This window comes from Brienomyrus brachyistius, chromosome 7, assembly GCF_023856365.1.
Source record: "Brienomyrus brachyistius isolate T26 chromosome 7, BBRACH_0.4, whole genome shotgun sequence".
Taxonomy (NCBI): Eukaryota; Metazoa; Chordata; class Actinopteri; order Osteoglossiformes; family Mormyridae; genus Brienomyrus; species Brienomyrus brachyistius.
In genome coordinates this window covers 16,493,996-16,512,932 of record NC_064539.1, presented here as the reverse complement: position 1 = coordinate 16,512,932, position 18,937 = coordinate 16,493,996, and the positions used below count along the sequence as shown (strand labels likewise).

At 43.9% G+C, this 18,937-nt stretch overlaps 1 protein-coding gene across 2 annotated transcripts in view; it reads right to left on the bottom strand.

Annotated features, from left to right (window-relative positions):
- Window positions 1-398: 398 nt before the first annotated feature.
- setx (senataxin) overlaps window positions 399-18,937 on the bottom strand; it is a 35,097-nt gene continuing 16,558 nt past the window's right edge. For both annotated transcript variants that reach the window (XM_049021398.1, XM_049021397.1), the window contains exons 9-25: window positions 15,239-18,715; window positions 14,505-14,613; window positions 13,379-13,546; window positions 12,764-12,987; window positions 12,011-12,163; window positions 11,033-11,180; window positions 10,824-10,925; window positions 10,411-10,523; window positions 10,115-10,186; window positions 9,754-9,903; window positions 9,566-9,673; window positions 7,032-7,219; window positions 6,633-6,725; window positions 5,084-5,251; window positions 3,798-3,893; window positions 2,615-2,702; window positions 399-2,531 (exon numbers count right to left, since the gene is read on the bottom strand). In XM_049021398.1, coding sequence (XP_048877355.1) covers window positions 1,920-2,531; window positions 2,615-2,702; window positions 3,798-3,893; window positions 5,084-5,251; window positions 6,633-6,725; window positions 7,032-7,219; window positions 9,566-9,673; window positions 9,754-9,903; window positions 10,115-10,186; window positions 10,411-10,523; window positions 10,824-10,925; window positions 11,033-11,180; window positions 12,011-12,163; window positions 12,764-12,987; window positions 13,379-13,546; window positions 14,505-14,613; window positions 15,239-18,715 — 6,069 coding nt within the window. In that variant the 3' untranslated portion in view covers window positions 399-1,919. The remainder of the gene's footprint in view (window positions 2,532-2,614; window positions 2,703-3,797; window positions 3,894-5,083; window positions 5,252-6,632; window positions 6,726-7,031; window positions 7,220-9,565; window positions 9,674-9,753; window positions 9,904-10,114; window positions 10,187-10,410; window positions 10,524-10,823; window positions 10,926-11,032; window positions 11,181-12,010; window positions 12,164-12,763; window positions 12,988-13,378; window positions 13,547-14,504; window positions 14,614-15,238; window positions 18,716-18,937) is intronic.

The window sequence follows — 18,937 nt, the reverse complement described above, 5'->3', positions numbered from 1 at the left end:
TGCCAAGTTAAACAGGTTAAGAAAAAAAAGAAAAAAAAAAAAAACATGTCATTAGCCAAATCAAGAAAAATCTCCCTTATCTGGAGTATTTCAGTAGTTCCTGAACATGTAAAATGTACACCCCCCAAACAAAAGCAGAGTGGTCAAAATATATCACGCCTCAGAGTGAATTCCAGGTGCGGTATCCAAACATGCAAGGTATCTGCTCACACCTCGTCTGCATCAGAAAGCAGAAATTCGGGTGGTTCAGTCAGTATAGCGCCTGAGAACTGAACAATATTAAGGCGGCAGTGACAGACTTAAGCCGTGTAAACAAGCGATCGACAGCGTGCCTCTTTCAACACCATTCTGCCGGTTACCTTCAAAAAGTACCACACACAAACTTTCCAGAAAGTTCCTTTGAGCATAAAAAGGTGTCAATATTTTTTATTTTCTTTTTCAACATATTGTAAAAAGCACAAATGATTAACTGCACCGTTACAAAAACACACAGAAACACAAGCTCTCTGATTTCTCTCCCAGTGTCTCCGTGGTACTTAAGCTGAGAACAGAAATGTAGGTTGTTTCCCCTCAACTGTACATTAAAGGCAAAATACATCAGCACACTCATGTCTTCTAAAACTCTTGCAATACTTAAAGCTGAGGGAGATAATGCTGCTTTAAGTTGGTATAAATGGAAGGATATGGATTTTAAAAGAGGATCTAAATTTGCAACATTATATGCAGATATTTTGAATGTGTTGCAGACTTGAGATGAAATGGGGATCTTGGCTGTGTGCGTCGCAGTTAATGATGCAGACACTGGACGCGTCTGACAGACGTCATTGCATTTATATGGAGAAACTCCAGCAGTATGAGATAAAGAGGAGAATGAGGGATTTTACTGTTTTGACAGTCTAAGGACAGCAGTCATAGCAGAAGCAATGTAATCGCTGTACTTTAAGATTCTAGGATTCCAGCCTGACACTATGCAGGACAGCTGGATTTATCAGTTAGCTGGGTTAATTTAAAATCAGAAGTCATGACTGTCCAATAAGGGGTAAGGAGCATTCCTATTGGACAGTCATGACTTCTAGCTTAAGTTAACCCAGCTAACAGAAATCCAGCTTGGTGGAACAGACCCTGCTCTGTCCTCCTGACCGCTGGGCTGTGCCTGCATCCCTGTGCCTGCGTCCGGCAGCCCCCGAAGCCCTGCGCTAATTCTCCTCCGCTGCCCAGACACCCCCACCTCCAAAAGGCAGAGCGCTCACACCTGCTTCAGAGCAGCTACTTCATTATCATACCCCTCCCTCCAGGGTTCTGAAAAACGAGCCAAAGAGTTAACAAGCGAAAATATTTAAGATTCCAGGTAGAGCTCTCATCCAGGCAAGTGGGTGCAGAACAAGTACAGAATGTTGCATAGAATTAAGGCTGTACAGTACAAAAATAGAAAGACAAAATCTCAGAATCTTTAGGCTTATTCTGTAATTATATGGGAAAAATTAAGAACATTTTCCCCAGAGGTCAGTCTCCTTGAAACATATGGCTTATTTACATGTCATTTTAACAAATTTGTTTATGCACCAAAGCAGTTGTTTAGATATGAAAACACTGGAACAAGCCTGTCCACCCAACCCCCCCCCGGCTGCCTTTTATCGCCATCTGACCAAAACGTCTGCATGGGGGGTCACATCCAAAACAATGTGAGTGAAAACTGTCAGTACTGAGGTTATGATCAAAAAGGACACAAAATAAAAACACCCAAGATCTGCATTAATAACAAAATGCAATTATATTGTTTTACGTGAAATTCTGAGAATATGGAAGAACGCGCGCACGCACACACACACACACACACACACACACACACACACACACACACACACACACACACACACACACACACACACACACACACACATATATATATATATAAAATGTCAGCGCCTTCCCTTCTTGGCAAAGGGGGCTGACGTGCATTGTGTCTCAGAAGCCCTCTTTAAATCCCGGGGAGTGGCAGTGCCTTGGGCAGGGCGGGACACACGTCCTGATGTCCCCATGCTTTGGTAACCGTGGTTGGGATCCCTGTACCGGCGACCTGGTGCCTCTCGGTGGGATGAGCTCTGCCCAGAGTAGCTGGAGGAGCGTGACAGCTCCACCCTGCGCCGTGAAGCCAGTACCCCTCTCTCTGGCTGGGGTGGGGGCGCCTCGATCAGGCGGGCCAGCCGAGGGTCCTGGGGCCGCCCCGGGGTTGGCGATGTGGGGCCACGGCATGTCGCTAGCAGAGGATCAGATGCGCGGTGGGTGACGATGCGTGCGGGCCTGTCCCCACTGGCGGTGGGGGGCTTTTGGGAGTTCTCCACGTGCACCCGCGGACCGGCCTGCTCCACACGCCCGACGCGACACTGCAACGGCAACCTTGGGGTCCGCGTCATGCCCGAGTCGGGCTTGAAGATCTGCATGGCGTCCTTCTCGAAGTTCTTCTCACACGTCTGGATGATGGTGCCCCTCTTCCCGGCGTCGTCTATCAGGGCACCCCAGTCCTTATGCTCCTGGAGGCACAGAGGCAGAAGAGTCACGTCAGGCAGCCTTTACCGCTGCGCGTGTGGTGAGGTGGTGACCGAAGAGGCCGTACCTTCAGTGTACGCAGGTGGCCCAGAACAAAGAAGCTGCATTTCGCCCGCGTTATGGTCACGTTCAACCTCTGTCGATTATCAAGAAATCTGTACAGAGACACACAAACTTCATAAAAGACTGATGCAAAACCTTAAACCACATGAAAAAGTTCAGGCATTTAACACTTTCTCTGCTCAGGATTTCACAGCGGGCGACATCAGTCAGCCACTTGAGTATAAACGATGCCCCGAAGCCTCAAGTTCGTCAGGACGTACGACGATAACAATGCTCGCCATCTGTGAGGCTTGTAAGGACGTGTGAGCAATATGCGAACGGTAAAGCGTGTTTAAGTAGCCTGCCATGTTCTCGGCTGCCTCTACCAGCACACTGTCATGTTAATGAATCTGTTTTAAGCTGCTACACCTAACAAGATTCATTTACTGCCGTCTCAGAAGCAGCTTCCTCAGTTCTGTGCTGGAGCTTAAAATTTATCTAGTATTTTACCCCCACTGCTGAAATGTATTAAATTGCTGCTTCTTCACTGACAGAAATGCATTATTCAGTACTGACAGGCCAGACTGCAGCAGAGGGGATTTTTCTGCCCTTTTCAAATCACTTACTGTGCCGATAAAAGCACACGGACAACAAAGACCCTCTATATATAGCAAACATTTGACGTTTTTCATGCTGGTTTTAAACGTTACACCTTTGACTGCCAGGAAAGTAAGCCGACAGTCACAAAGATGGTAGTTCACAGGTCATCATTTACACGATAAATCCTGTTTGTTACGCCCCCAGGGTCAGTAATACCACCAGTGTGTCTTTCCTCCTTGTTCATATGCCTTTGGAGTATTGAACTCTATAATCTGACATCTTATTTAGTTTTCAGGCTATTACCCAAATTACAGAAAAGTTCTTTTTTGAGCAGTATGTCACTACAGGTATTCAGACTCATTCTATGACCTCAAGTTAGTAGTTTTCAATGTATACTTAGCAACATAGAAAATAAAAGCAAAAACAGATTTCAGAAGCTTTCACCGGTAGGTGTAACGGATTACAAACCATCCCATTAAATAAAAAAAAAAAAAAAAAAAAAAAAAAAGTAGGTTCACTGCCGTCACCTAGTGGCATAACACTGAAAGTGCAGTTAAAAAAAAAGCTAAAGCCCAAACTGAACCTTGATGTTCTCTTGCCATACTCACCCAATGGAGCCATGCTCGCTGCTTGCCCTCACACAGGACACAATGATACATTCCATTTCTCTGCCTTGGAACCCATCTACAGTGTCCACTTCCACTCTGAAACGCACAAGGGCGCATCACAACACAGCCATGACACTTCATCTGGATTTTTACAATGAGCAGTAGATCAGATATAAACCTGATACCTTCACAAAAAAAGAATAAAAATATAAATTGAGAGTCTTGCTGAATCATAAATTAAAATCAGACTAACTTGCCTAAGGGATTGTATAACATCCCACAAAAATAAAGGAAAAAACACACAAAAAAAGTTTCCAGCCAGGTTTTTCCAAAAGCAATAAGCTCCAGTAGAGCCGCGGTTCCCCCCCAGCTGGGCCGTTCGCTAGTAGAGCCGCGGTTCCCCCCCAGCTGGGCCGTTCGCTAGTAGAGCCGCGGTTCCCCCCCAGCTGGGCCGTTCGCTAGTAGAGCTGCGGTTCCCCCCCCAGCTGGGCCGTTTGCTAGTAGAGCTGCGGTTCCCCCCCCAGCTGGGCCGTTCGCTAGTAGAGCCGCGGTTCCCCCCCCAGCTGGGCCGTTCGCTAGTAGAGCCGCGGTTCCCCCCCAGCTGGGCCGTTCGCTAGTAGAGCCGCGGTTCCCCCCCAGCTGGGCCGTTCGCTAGTAGAGCCGCGGTTCCCCCCCAGCTGGGCCGTTCGCTAGTAGAGCCGCGGTTCCCCCCCAGCTGGGCCGTTCGCTAGTAGAGCCGCGGTTCCCCCCCAGCTGGGCCGTTCGCTAGTAGAGCCGCGGTTCCCCCCCAGCTGGGCCGTTCGCTAGTAGAGCCGCGGTTCCCCCCCAGCTGGGCCGTTTGCTAGTAGAGCTGCGGTTCCCCCCCCAGCTGGGCCGTTCGCTAGTAGAGCCGCGGTGATTCAGGCCCACATTAAGAAGTTAGAAAGTTAATAGTAATACCTTACAAAAAATTCTGGGGTGACATTTTTTTTCCAATTTTGAATGTTAATTCGCTGTTGGAACAGGCATGAATACATCAAATATGGCCGCTGCATATTAAAGGCAAAAATCTGTAAAGAACACCAGGATGATGCATGTGCATATTTTCTGAATAAAATGGGGCTAACCAGACAGACTTACCAAGTCTTCTTAAGCTACAATTCCAAAATGAAAATAATTCCAGGCCTCATACCAGAAGAGTATCACTGCTTCCTATGCTGAACCTTTCATTTCCATCACGATGTAAAACATTTGCAGGTTAAGTGTTGCGTGCTGAAGAAGTTTATCAGCACAAGCGTCGATCTTACTGCAGGTATCTGCTGTCCTCCTTGGCCATCTCACGCTCCAGTAAATCCTTGATCCTGACCTTCTGCGCGCTGTATGGTGTGATGACTCCCAGCCTACCAACCTGCTTCTCCATGATCAGCTTTATAAGAATCAGCACCAGCTTCACCTCCTTAGCATTACAGAAGGATCTGGAAGTAAAAGTAGCAATTAAGTATGAGGCGGCAAGACAGCTTTACATTAGAGATACAACAGCAGACGCACAAAGAAAAAAAATATTAAAAATAATGCCAATAAAGAAAACAATAGCTGGCATCTGACAATGGCCCAGATTGGTATGTGTGCCCTATATGTGCAGCAGAACATGGAACACAAGTAGTAGAACAGAATTATAAAGCTACTTATAACATATTAAGTAATAAAAGATACTTTAATTGATCCCTGAGGGGAAACTCTCTTTAAGCTGCCTCCATCTTGCTTTGCTATCTATAGGTGAGAGTGAGCTGGCTGTGAATGGCAGCCACCCACAGCGGTGCCCAGGGAGCTGGGGCTTAAGGGCCTCACTCAAGGTACCAAGGTCGGGCTCAAACCAACAACCTTCTGATCACAGGCACAGAGGTTTAGCCTACTGACCCACACGCTGGCCCCAGAATGCACGCAAATCACGGCCACTCAGGAGAGAAGAACTTGGGCATTTTATAAAGTAAATGATTCCTCCTTTGAAAAGATGCGTTTCGGCAACTCTTGCTGCAGTCACAGATATTACCAGATGTGAACATGATAAATTGCTCTATATTTTAAATGAGACACAGCAGACAAATTTGTCCAAGGTTTCTTGGTGACATATGGCATTTCATATAATGAACAGAATTAGATGAGGTGAATTAGATGATGTTAACACACTCAGGGAACTGTCTGTAAAATCTTTAGGTCAGCAACTCGATAAAACTTTGAAATCCTTCCCAAACTGGACTAAGACTCTTGCAAATACTCTTTCGACAACTCATAACTAGCATAACTAGTTTCGCATGGTTCCAATTTTACCCTAGCTTGATGTTTTGTGTGCTATTGTTATTCAAATAAAGCAGTACTTCAGTTTGCTGAAAGCACATTCAGTTGCTTTTGGTACAAACACACAAAAGGAATGTGAATCCTTCATAACTTCCTTTGTTTCCATTTTTCAACTTTGTCAAACATAAACAAGTATCCGCGATGAGACAGTCAGCCTCATAATATCAGCTCTACTACATCATGCAGACATGAAATATGAACAACTACTTTGGGCGTCTTGAAGGGAAGTTCAGTTTTATTTTTAATTTCCAGGAAGGTTTGCATGGACACTAAAAATCTTATGGTAGCACAATAAGCTATGGATAATACAAGAGGCACCTTAGATAGTATTACGCTATTTGAGTGAGATATTTAGATGAATGTATTTTCTTTCCTTACAATCAAAAGCCATATAGTTCATCTTAAATCTTAATTCTCCTTGTCAAGATGAGCGGAGGAGTTGTCATCTCACCACGTTTGAGATTATTTCTCATCTGCACCAGATGGTAAAGTGGGACCCACCCATTCTCTTTGATCTCAGAGCCGTCCTTCACGTCAAAAAGCCGGTAGGGCTGGAAAGGCCAGCTGACCGCACACCTCTTCTGAGCCGTTTCACTGGAACAAAACGATTACACATCACAACATACATTTCAGGACTCCTAACGGACCACCAAATGAATGGCCGACGTTTCGGAAAATCCAATTCATCTGCCCAGTGCTTCTATCCAAAACAACCACCTCTCTCGTTATGGGTTTATACTACTGGCTGGATTTGACTTGAGCAGCTGAAGTGAAGTATTTTGCCGAAGGGTACTATGGCAGCGTGCGACATCCTTTAGCACCTCGCCTGCCGCAGCAGCAAACCACGCTGCTGCCTGCACACCCCCGCACGCATCCCCTCAGAGCTGCGAGCTGCCGTACCCGTCAGTCTTCAGCGCCTTGTTGTAGATGTACTTGGAGGGGAACTCGCAGATGTCCGGGTGCATGCGATACTGCCAGTTGAGGAAGATGATAGGGCTGCTGATCCGAGGGTTCTCCCTCACTATGTGGTGAAGGCATCTCCACAGGCGAGCCATCAGCGACTGGTCGTACTTCTTCTCCTTTGCAGTCTGGATGAGGTACGACACCATTAGAAGGACAAAAATCGATTTCCACTAAATTGCTTAAACATATTAAAAAACTAGTTGGAAGCTAGTGGACTAAAGATCTGGAGTTCAGATTAGATTGATCAGATGGATTGATAGAGTTTTTGAAAGGGTTTTATAATTTTAATTATACAATTATACTAAGTCTAACAAGACTTAAAAAACTAATTACTGTAGAATAAAGCACACATTTACAAGAACAAATTTAATGAGGTCGGCAACATGCTAGAATTTGAAATGTATGACTTTGGTATTATAGGGATATTTGAAAGGCAGTTATGTCAAATAGCCAATGAGATAATGGATAGCTACGGCATGTCAGAGAAGCTCACATTCCTGGCAGCGAAGGAGCCACTTCTACTTTTGCCCTTTGTTCACACCTTTAAACGAGCATATGCTAAAAGGCTGTGGTAATGAACTAGCCACACACAGACCACTTAAGTGCACTGCTGTAAATTACCGGTTTACCATTAAAATTAACCTTGGCGGTTCAATCCTCCTCCCCAGTGCTACACTTTGCATATCACAAACCTTATGCATCAGCAGGAAACGCTAGAGCAGGAATCAGAGACTCAGAAGGTTAGGGTGACAGACAGACACACAGCATTGTGTGACCAATCAAATCAACCAGCAGACCTTTCATTTCTACTGAATCACAGTCCACAGCTCTTAGAGAAGGCAGGATATGACTGACTGGTGAAGGGGGACTCATGGCCATAGACAAATTATTATACAGAATTAAATCTTTCAATGAGGTTTAAAAAAAAAATAAATGGACCCAAGGTACCTACAAAAAAAAAAAGCAACAAATGATTAATTGCTGGTCATCACATGTGAAAATCTGAGCTGCTTCTTACTGCTGACACTGTAAAAGTGAATAGCAGCCCATCCCTGCCTATCCGTGCAGATTCCCAGCTCTCCAGAGGTGTTCAAGGGGGAAATTTAATCATGCTATAAAAGCAAAGACTATCTCCTGTGTTCTGCTACTCACTTGAACATGGAGGGAAAGGGGCAGAAGATTAATGACACAGCACACGTGTAATTTTTGACAAGGTTTACACAAACCTCTGGCAGCTTCCAAGGGGGGGGGGAATAAAAAAAAATAAAAAAAATCAGGCAAGCTAACTTTCCAAGAGGGTCTGTCTGCAGTACATGTGCTCTGTCACTCTGTCACTCACACGCTTTGCCTCTGAAGTCACGTGCATGCACTGCCACAAGGGGAATCGCATCCCGATTGCGATATGAAATGATTCCTTTTATATGAAGGGCTTTATTTTATGTCAAACACTTCATTACTTATGTAGTCATCAACAAGACTTTGCAATGAACAAGACAGATTTACAAAATGAACCAAACATTTAATCCTTCAGCACCAGGTACGCTTACCGGGCAGGTCCAGAACAGCCTACATCTCCCGTGTAGCGAAACATTGTCAAACTCAAATGACGTGCAAGTAGCCAGCACACTTAACGTATAGCATGGAAGGTGCTGTAACAAAAACCAGCTCCGCTGTATATTTAATGTAGCCTGACTGATGGTCAACAGGCAAACGTGGCTGTATGTGTCAACAGACCTTCATGAGTTGATTGGCTACGTATCCAGGTGTACCTTTCCTCCCCTCCCCACTCTATGCATTTACCACACAGCAAACTTTGTTTTTTTTATTAACAGTTTAACTGACAGTATTAAAATCCGTTAAAATTCTTCTTACCAGTAACCGGGGCAGACGGTGAATTAGAAAAAACTCCACATATGTAACAATTTATTAGATTTCCCCCCATTCTATAAACCTCTGCTCATCTTCTAAAGCAGTAACATTGACGTGATTATGGTCTTCATGGGGATGAAACCAGGGATGTGACATGAATACTGAACAGCAGAACCAACTAACATCAGGGCTATTTGATTAACTGAAACAATTATTAATTAGTATATTGTCATATTTCACCTCCATCTGTAGGATGTAGCCCGTTTAGCAGCATTTTAACTGCATACACGTTAACATTATTAAGAATATCATTTCATAACACGAGGAAGCGAATCCCGTTGTGGCAGTGCATGCATGTGATGTCAAAGGCAGCGCACGCGCAGGCAGGCAGGCAGGAGCGTACTTGTACTGCAACCACACGCTTCTTTAACTTTCAGCTGTTCAGTACCAATAAAATACCCCATGAGCATAGAAAGCGGATCTCTCCTAGTGTAATATATATATTTTTTTTTAATTATATATAAAAAATCTATTTGTATACTAAGATTTTGTTGAGGATGTGCTCTCATTCATGTGAAGTGATGGTTCCCTACATGCGTTACCTGGGACACGACAGTAGGGGGCAGCTGCTCCGGATCCCCCACTAGGATCAGAGCGGGACAGCGGTACACCATGGGGATCAGCGTCTCCAGTTCGGTGGCCTGTCCTGCCTTGAGAGTGAAGAATACATCTCATATTATCCAGTATGGTCACAGATGCAGGACAAGGAACATTCTGGCTGTCCTCTCACCTCGTCCACGATGACGCAGCCGAACGGCTCGTGCCCCAGCCGCCGGAAGGCTGACTCCAGGATCGTTCTGCCGCTGGTGCTCAGCGTGCAGCAGATGATGTGAGCATCCTGGAGCACCTTGGTCTGGGTTTCTAGCTTTCTGATCCGTGCCTGAGAGCAAGAAATATGTCCATTAAATTGCTAGTAATTATGTCCTCCGAGACAAAAACAAAGAAATTGGAGAAAAGAATGACTTCTGCAAGTAAATAATAGTCTTCTTGTCAACTGCTGCTGGACCTGTGAACAGACCCCCTGCCCGTCCCACAGGCACCCAGAGCGCAGGAACACAGACACGGTGACAGATCTGAAAAAAGCTCCCTACTTCTCTCAGGTTCCGGCTGAGCTGTTCCCGTTCTTTCAGTAGTTTGCCCTTCTGGTCCATCAGCTGATCGAACTGCCCACCGACCATTGACAGACAGAGGGACACAGAGAGGGAGCGTTAGGACTTCAGGACATGAGACGAGGGCCACCCAACATCCCCGCAATGGAAATGCATTAATAGGCAGAAAGTAACGTCATTGCAGAGCACATGGAAAATGCCTGGTGATGAGACCATATCGGCCAGCATCAGTACCGCCGCTCTATTGCCCGATGATTCTGCTCTAGCCACTGCCTCACCATGGCCCTGTTCTTTGTCTCCATGGCAAGCCTTTTGGAGAGACTGTCGATGCGTTGGTCAAGCTGCTCTTTCCACCTCTGAATATCCACGTCTGCAGAATGTTGGGCTTTTTCTGTAGTAACGAGAGATTCACTCAAAAAAACGAAAAAAACCTAATACCTTGCCATTTTCAAATCAATAAGGGTCTGGTTTTGACTCTGAGCTATCGTAACTGACGGACACCTTCATTATGCTGCAAACGTTAAGACGCATTACTAAGTGATGAGTTAGACAGCACAGAATTCCTTGGATTTACTGAAGTCCTCTTGGTTAAATGTGTGTCAAGCCAGTTGTGCCCAATTACAAAACATTTTCCCAGAATCTCTATCACTGCTTAAACTGAAAGAGCACATTGTTAGAAATTAGGACTTACGAATTCTGTTTCTCGTCTGGCTGTCAAGACTGAACAGCATCAGGCTTTTTGAAATGCTCTTGTCATTTCCAACACGTACTAAATTTATGTCTCCACAGTTACCTAGAATGAAGGTGATAAAATATGTGAATGACACAAGCCAGGGCTATAAAATGCACTGGTAAAAAAGGGTCATTTCCCTGTTCAGTTTCCAGCCCCAGACATCATACCCAGAGGGCTGTGAATGTCCCTACAGCTCTCCTTAAACCCCACAATGACCTTCTTCATGAGACTGTCAATGGCAGCATTGGACGGTGCACACAGCAGAACTCGCAGCTTGCGGGTCTTGGGGCCAACATGGCTTGCGTTCGTCAGACCCTGCGAAAACACTCCGGCTCAGGTCCAGGATACAGCACATCTACAGCAACCCAGCAGGCTTAGAAAATAAAAGCTGAATATCATACAGTACAAATGCACCACCAGGACAAGGTTAAATGCAATGAAGTACAAGGAAGTGATTTCCATGTTTTTTGGAAAGAAAGTGAAAGGATGCAATACAGATACGTCTCTCGTTTCTGGGTCTGTATCGCCATGGAGATCAGCAGCAATCCTTTCACTTGGACTTCCTTCTAAGGATGTGTCCCTTCCCTCTGAAGTTTAAGCTTCTCTATAAATTTTTACTTTTTGTGCGGAAGTTTGTTTTCATTAATTGGATGAAAGAGACCCCTGTTAAAGCAACCGTGTGGTATAAAATTTCAGGGTCTTTTTTGACATGCAAGGATTAGCTCAGTTATTGATGGAAGCTTTGGGCTCCATTGCTGATGCATCTTCCGCTTCATATCGGCAATACACTGTTAAAAGGACACCTGCCTCTCCAGTGGGGTGCAGACTGTACCACGATAGGGCAGTCTCTGATTTGTGTTTCGACAGGGAATTGTACTGTTGATGCTTGTTTTTCATGGTTCCATTTCAGTACTTGTTTGATTAATGTCACTGCTATTTTGTACTTTTACAATGTACTACAATGCGGATATAGTGTTTTATATGAAAATAAAAACACACATAAACCTCCCATCATTACAAGAACTATTTTAGCTGTTGTACTACTATTTGAGTTTAATACCAGCTCATATGGGGATAGCGACAGAGAGACAGACACCTAAAGCACATGGGATTTAAACGGATTTGCATTTTGGAGTAACAAGCACCTCTGAGAAGAGCTTCTGTAGCAGTCTGACAATGGTCAGGCTTTTCCCCGTCCCTGGGGGGCCATGAATAAGGCAGATCTTTGGAGTTTTTTCAGGCCTTTTCACAATAGAAATACCACTGCAAATGGCCTTTATTTGCTCAGGGTTGCAGCCCTGCAGGGACAGGCACGAACACACAAACAAGACATTACACTATCAATATTTATAAATTCACTGGAGCAAGAAATTCTGCGGAAAATACATATATACATACATACATATAGATTAATATGCATTTGAACCCCTAGCAAAGCAAAAGTGGCCTTTTTAAAACAGCATATTTTTAGAATAAAATTTCTCAGAATCCATTATGGATTTTATACAATTATGTTTATGAAATAAGGCATCTATTTAAATAACTTCCCAAATCAGCTTATCTTTCAACGAGAGGAAAAAATGTATTCCAAGTTAAACAAAAGTTATGAATATGTAACAGCTTAAAAGGGGTCCTGCGTGGTTTTATAAAGCAAACTGATTTATGGACAAACTTGAAATTGACAAGAAAAAAAAAAAAACCTCAATGAGCTTGAAAGTCTAAATGACTAAGATATCTACAGGGAGATACTATATGAGGCATATATTATTTTCTAATCTACAAAGCAGTCAAAGTAATCCTGGGATTAACATCAGAAGGAGTTTCAGATGACAGACTTCGGGCTGTTAAAACTCCACTTCCTGTTCAAAAATAAGCACTGTATAAAAAAGGGCCCTTACAGGTAAGCTCAGGTTGGGAATTCTGTCTGGCTGAGCACGGAAGTACTCAACATGGGGAGCCAATAGCGGCTTCTTCATGCTGCTGCTCTTCAGCAGGCAGAGAGCTTTAAACTGGCGGGTGGCAGTCACCAGCGAGCCTATCAGCTCACACCTGACAGGCTGGTTATTCACAGACGCCACATTCCCGTATGTCTGCACGGTCAGGGTCAGGTCTGCGACTTTGCCTAGACAGGAGGATGTGTAATACGCGAGTTACAGAAAAACACAACACTGCACAACCAATGACATGGACATCAAGTGACTGGCAAGTGTGCTGCACAGCACTTTCATCATTCTTTTATTCATTTCAGGTTCACTTTCAGCAGTTTACCAAGCTGCTCCTGTCATCTGTGAATAACTAACAAAATGCTAAAATAGGCTGGTATAGAGCATTCTGGGGTGATAATACATGGAAAACGACTTGTTTTCAAATACACCCTGCAGTTTTAAGGTAAATACCATACTTTACGTTTTCCTACAAAAGCCTAGTTTTTATTTATTCGTTATAGATTCTTTAACAATAATTGTCTTGCTGCAAACACATTTGAGAATCCTGGCAGCAGTGGTATGACCTACCTCCAGGTAAGAGGTTGTATCGGGATACACAGCCAAAATGAGCGACCTCTTCAGTCAGGTGCAGCTCCTCGTCTGAATATGCTCTCCTGTCCGGGGGCAGCCACAAGATAACAAAGTCGTCCTCCTTCGGGTACTGCTGCTGTTTCACGTCATGGTCACTAAGGAAGGCTGAGATAAAGACCAAAGTGAGCATCAAAGTGTCAGCCAACACACACCAGGCACTCAAACACTCCTGTCAGCCAAACAATGCATCTATTCTTACCTGTCAAATTATGTAAAAGCAGGAATGCCTCTTTTATACAATATTACCACAGGTTTGTGGAGATCCTATTAAAGGAGCTAGCTAATTAAGCCACACCCACAGATGACGCCGGTATATAATTAAGCACACAGCCATGTAACCTCCAGTAACACTGGCAGAGAAAGAGGTAGTAGTGCTGAGGTGGTTAGTGACTTTCAACTTGGCACCATCATATGATGGCATCATTCCAAGAAGTCACTTTGCCAAATTTCTACCCAGTCAACCACAAGCGAAGTGGAAACATATGGGAGCAAGTTCAGTTGCAAAAGGTCACACAAATTTTACATAAAGGGACTTGATCACCCAGCATCAATACCCAACCTGAAAGACAACCACTCCCACCATCTAATGGAAAGCCTTTAAAGAAAAGGCCATCCAAGTAGACAAGGTTAATATCAATGCATGTGGACTAGATGGACAAGCTGGTGTCCACAGAGGATCGGTGTACCTGAACCATAAGTAAATGGTCAGGGACTATATACCCACAACCCTACCCATTCCGACCAGTTTCCATAACTGCTTATCCAGCACACGACCTCTGAGCCCAGAGCCTATTCCAGGACGCAGAGAGTACAAAATACAGGAGGCCCAGGATGGGATGCCAGTGCAGTGCAAGACATGCATTCAAACTGGGCTGCAGGTAGACTAGAGTACCCAGGGGAAGCCGGTACAAACATGAAAAGATGAAAATCTAACGTACAAAGACTAGGAGGCAGGAATTTGAGAGACAACAGCAGAGCAGTGAAACAGTGCTTAACTAAGCTAAACTAACTATACTTCCTCAGGATTCACAACCATTAATACAACATATCATGGCAAACTCACCTTTAAAAGTGGCACTGGCTATGCGATTGTTGTATTCAATTCCTGTGAACTTCAGATTATGACTTACTATTGTTCCTGATTTGACTTTTTTCATCCATTCACTGACAAGCTGCAGTATGATGAAGGAACATGGAACGTTCCGTATGGAAGATAAAGGACATGGAGAAGAATTGGTTTGTTAGTGTGGATTTTAAAACATGGGGTGCATCTCACTGCAACACCTGTGCTGCCAATCTGCTGCTATTAGCTTTACCTTACTGCCCATTTAATGAGACACACATTACACTCACCCAGGGCATGAAAATCCATGTATAAATTTATAAATTTGCAAAATGTGTGCCAACATGGAGTATTCGCTAGGTGAACCACAACCAGTACACAGAGCAAATGTTTGTCACAATAGAGCTCCACAGCGCTATGCCATCATGCAGCTGTTTAAGGGAAACCCTTGGCATTTTGCGTTCAATTCAGATACTAAAATATATTCTAAAGAACCCAGTACAAACGTTATAAACCAGCAGTCAAGGTTAAAATACAAATTAATTTAAAAAACCTACACTTTTTGCAGTGTTTACATTTATGTTCCTAAAAATGACTACATTTGCGCAAAATAAACAGGCAAATGTCTAAATATTAAAATGATATTATTGTTGTAATTACTGCTATATTCTACCAAACAGGTAACAAGAATGGTCTTGAAAAGTATACAGGGAGATGGATAATTTATTACATACCTCTTCGAATGTGTTGTTAAGCAACAAGGGGTAAAAGGTTCCATAGTATTCCTCATAATATCTATAGCTAGGGGAAACTTCTTTAAGCCGACGTAGATCGGATGGAATTCCAAAACTGTTGTAATTGGTGAACATGTCAAAAGTCCACTTTAGCACGTCCCCGATCAAAATGGCCTGATCAAGCCTGGGACCTGCTTCACTATACGACATGGTTCCGAGCACAGGCGCCTCGGGTCTTTGGTAAGTCTTGTACGTAGGAGCATGTGACAGAGCGCCAGTCGCACTACTTGGGGTGGGCAGAGGTTTAAATGAGACGTGACGTCTGGGTGGAGGAGGCCGTTTGAATTCAGACGGAGGTATATTTGTTCTAGGTGCAGGTAACGGTCGAACAAGCTTGTTCTTCATGGCAACCTGTGGTAGTTTAGTCGTCTTCATTTCCTCAGCCAGTGTAGCACTCCTGGAACTGGGAGCATATATTTTGGTGGTGGATGGTTTGGCCTTCTTCAGCGAGGAGGGCGACATGCCAGGCTTTAGGAATACATGATCATTGTTATCCATTTGACCTGGGAGTATTTTAGGTACCACAGGTTCTACCTGAGCAGTACCTTCCAAGACAAGCTTGTCTCCTTGCTGATCACTGTGAAAGGAGGGTGCAGTATTCATTTGGCTTTCAGGCTCAATGTCCATATCAATGGGATCCCTTTGGGTGTAAAATGTACCTTCCTCCATTTGTGAGCACAGTTCCATATCCAATGGCTGATTTTGTGTGAGACACACATCGTCAAGGTCCCTGTCATCAGAAGCAATATCGACACCAAAAGGTTTATCTTCAAAAGTACTGCCAGTCACGTGATCAACTCCCTCATTATGCTCTATTGAACTCCTTGAAAAATCAGGCTTTTGGATACAGTTACTATTGTATTGTGTGACTGAAGAACTTGGTTTGTTGTTTTCAGTCAAATTCAGTTCTGAGCCACTCAGTTTCCGAGTTCTCTCTTCCTGCCTTTGACCCACTTTTCTTTCACCCCCTTTGATTCCAGCCACAGAACCAATGAGTGATGTGTGCCGAAGCTCATCATCCTTCGACGCGACTATATGGTCTCCTTTGTTGCATGCTGCTCTTGTCTGCTCAGTGGTGCGGTCAGTGGCACCTGAACCTGGCAATGATGAACGCTTTGCTCTACTCTGCCTGAAATACTGCATGTCTTGAGAGGCCAGTAATTTTTTAGGACGCCTGGCATTCATTCTCTGAGGGCGGATCATGTTTGACCTTCTGGTTCTCCGCATACGCAGGCCTGGCTCAACTCTAAATTCCTGTCCATGTTTTCTCAACTTCCCAACACATTCTGAGGACCGTTGGGAAAGATCAGGAGCTATACGTTCTTTTTTCTTTAGTCCCAACTTCTCTGCAGTAGAAACAGATTCCACAGGCTTTCTGACTTTTTTTGGAGGAACTATGGCAGGCATGCCAGTGGCAGCGGAGGAAGAGCCAGCAGCAGTCACAGCTCCTTTGGGCTCCCTTTCTTTTTTGTGAGGTTGCATTCTCTTCTTTATTGAGGGGAACCTTTTTCCAGTACATTTAACAGGTAAATCTTTTGCACTTCGAAAAACAGTGTCTGTGCCAATGCTTGCCTTCGGTTTTGATGAAGTTTTCTGCTTTTTCAACCGGTCTTCTAGCAGTGATACAGTGTTTTCTATAGACTCATCTGAAACGGGATCCGTATCGTACTCGCAAGTGCTGGAAGAAGCCATTACGCCTGGACTCGGCGGTGCTTTACTGACCGGTTTCTCTTTCTTGGTCTCTTGGGCAGATGCACTGGTATAGACAGGACAATCACTCCATTCCGAATGCACATGATCCTGGCTTTCAAATTCAAACAACTGTGAGTCACACTCATTTAAATCACCACCATAAATATCTCCTGGACTGCTTTCTGCATCAGCATCGGGAGATTCAGTCTTCACCTTTAAGTTATTTGCCTTTCCAGATTCATTCCCAGTTCCTTTATTACTGCACAGAGAAATGTCAGAGTTCTCAGTAGACTCTGAATCGGAGATAACAATGACATCATTTTCAGCATTTTCCAGTGTTTTGTTCACTTTCTGCTTTACTCTCCTTAATGGTTTGGAGACCTCTGTACTGGACTCAAGGGCATGTATGTCCCCTTCATTTGCAGACACATCCTTTTCACTACGATCCCTGTCAGGTTTGTGAATAGATACTGTACTTAAATGTTTTATCTTTTGTGTTTTTTTTAAATGGCTTTTAACAACCGAGAGAGGAAGATTGTCACTGGGTGCAGTATAATCAGATATTACAGATTCTGACCTCTCCAGGTGTTCTTCATTCCCAGCAATATTTGGATGTTCTTCAGCAGTCCTGTTGAGACCTGGCTGATGTTCAGATGACATGCCCTCTAAGTCTTTAAAGTTGAACTTCGTTGCAATAACTTTAAGCTTCGGAAAAGACTGGCCTAATTTGGATTTGATAGCTTGTAGCTTGTTTGGGTCTAAAAGCTTGGAGGACTGAAGAAGTTCTTTCAATTTTGTACCTGTCGCTGCATGGTGATGTTCAGGAACCAAAGCTTCTTTTTTTGCCACAATGCCATCTTCTTGCACAGCTTTAACATTCACATCGTCATTGGCATCCATTCTGCCATATCGCTCATTGTCCCACACTGGTTCACGTTTTACAGCTTGCTTACAATCTTCAGTGAATTTGTGACTATCGCTGCTATCTACAGGGCTCATTTCAGGATACATGCTCTCGATACAGTCAGTAAGTGGAGCGGAATGCTTCTCCTTCATCACCTTAACAAGCTGTTTCAAACAACCCTGTAGCTCTATTGCCTCCCCATCTGTAAGCTTCCATTGCTTTTGTGGTGCTTCACGAATTTGCTTATTAAGCAGGTCCAAAAAATGCATGACTTTGCTGTGTGAAGTCAGTTTCCCACCCTCTCTTAGAAGACAGCGTATTGTCTGCATGCATGCTTGGGGGACTGCAATTGTAACCGGAGAGTTGCAAGACAAGGAAGCAGAGGACAAACTGTGTGACCCACTGTCTGAGATGAGACTGAAAGCTGTACTGGGTAGGGTGGCACATTTCACTATCACTTCAACCCATTTCGGTGAAGGGTAATAGAGCACATTCATACGGCTCCTACTCAAGTGAAACTCGATAACATGAACAAGGATGAAGATGAAAACCTCAGTGACTTCATCACAAGTCTGAACTCGTCCATTGATGAGGTCCTTGATTTCCCCACAAAGATAGTTGATGACTTCCTCAATGTAGACGATGCTGAGCTCGTTCAGGTCCATCACAGACTTCACAAAGGGGATGAACCACAAGAAGGTGCTGTGGTGCACACGCATGTCCAGGCCCAAGTCATGCTGCAGTACATTTACCAGCCAGTGCATCTCTTCAAAAATAAGGCTGTTACTTTCTCCACATGCTGACTTTCTAGTACTGGTAACCTGTTTTAAAAAAAAAAAGAAAAAATATAAATTTTGCTAAAAATTATTACACTGTGTGCAGAATTATTAGGCAAGTACTATTTCCGGACATTTTTTAGCAAAAGTTGGGCAGACAAAAATAAATTCTGAAGTTTTTTTGCTCCAAATAAATGAATTTAGAGAGAAAATGTTACATTAGACTTTCACAAACAAAAATAATAATAAAAAAAAAATTCTGCACAC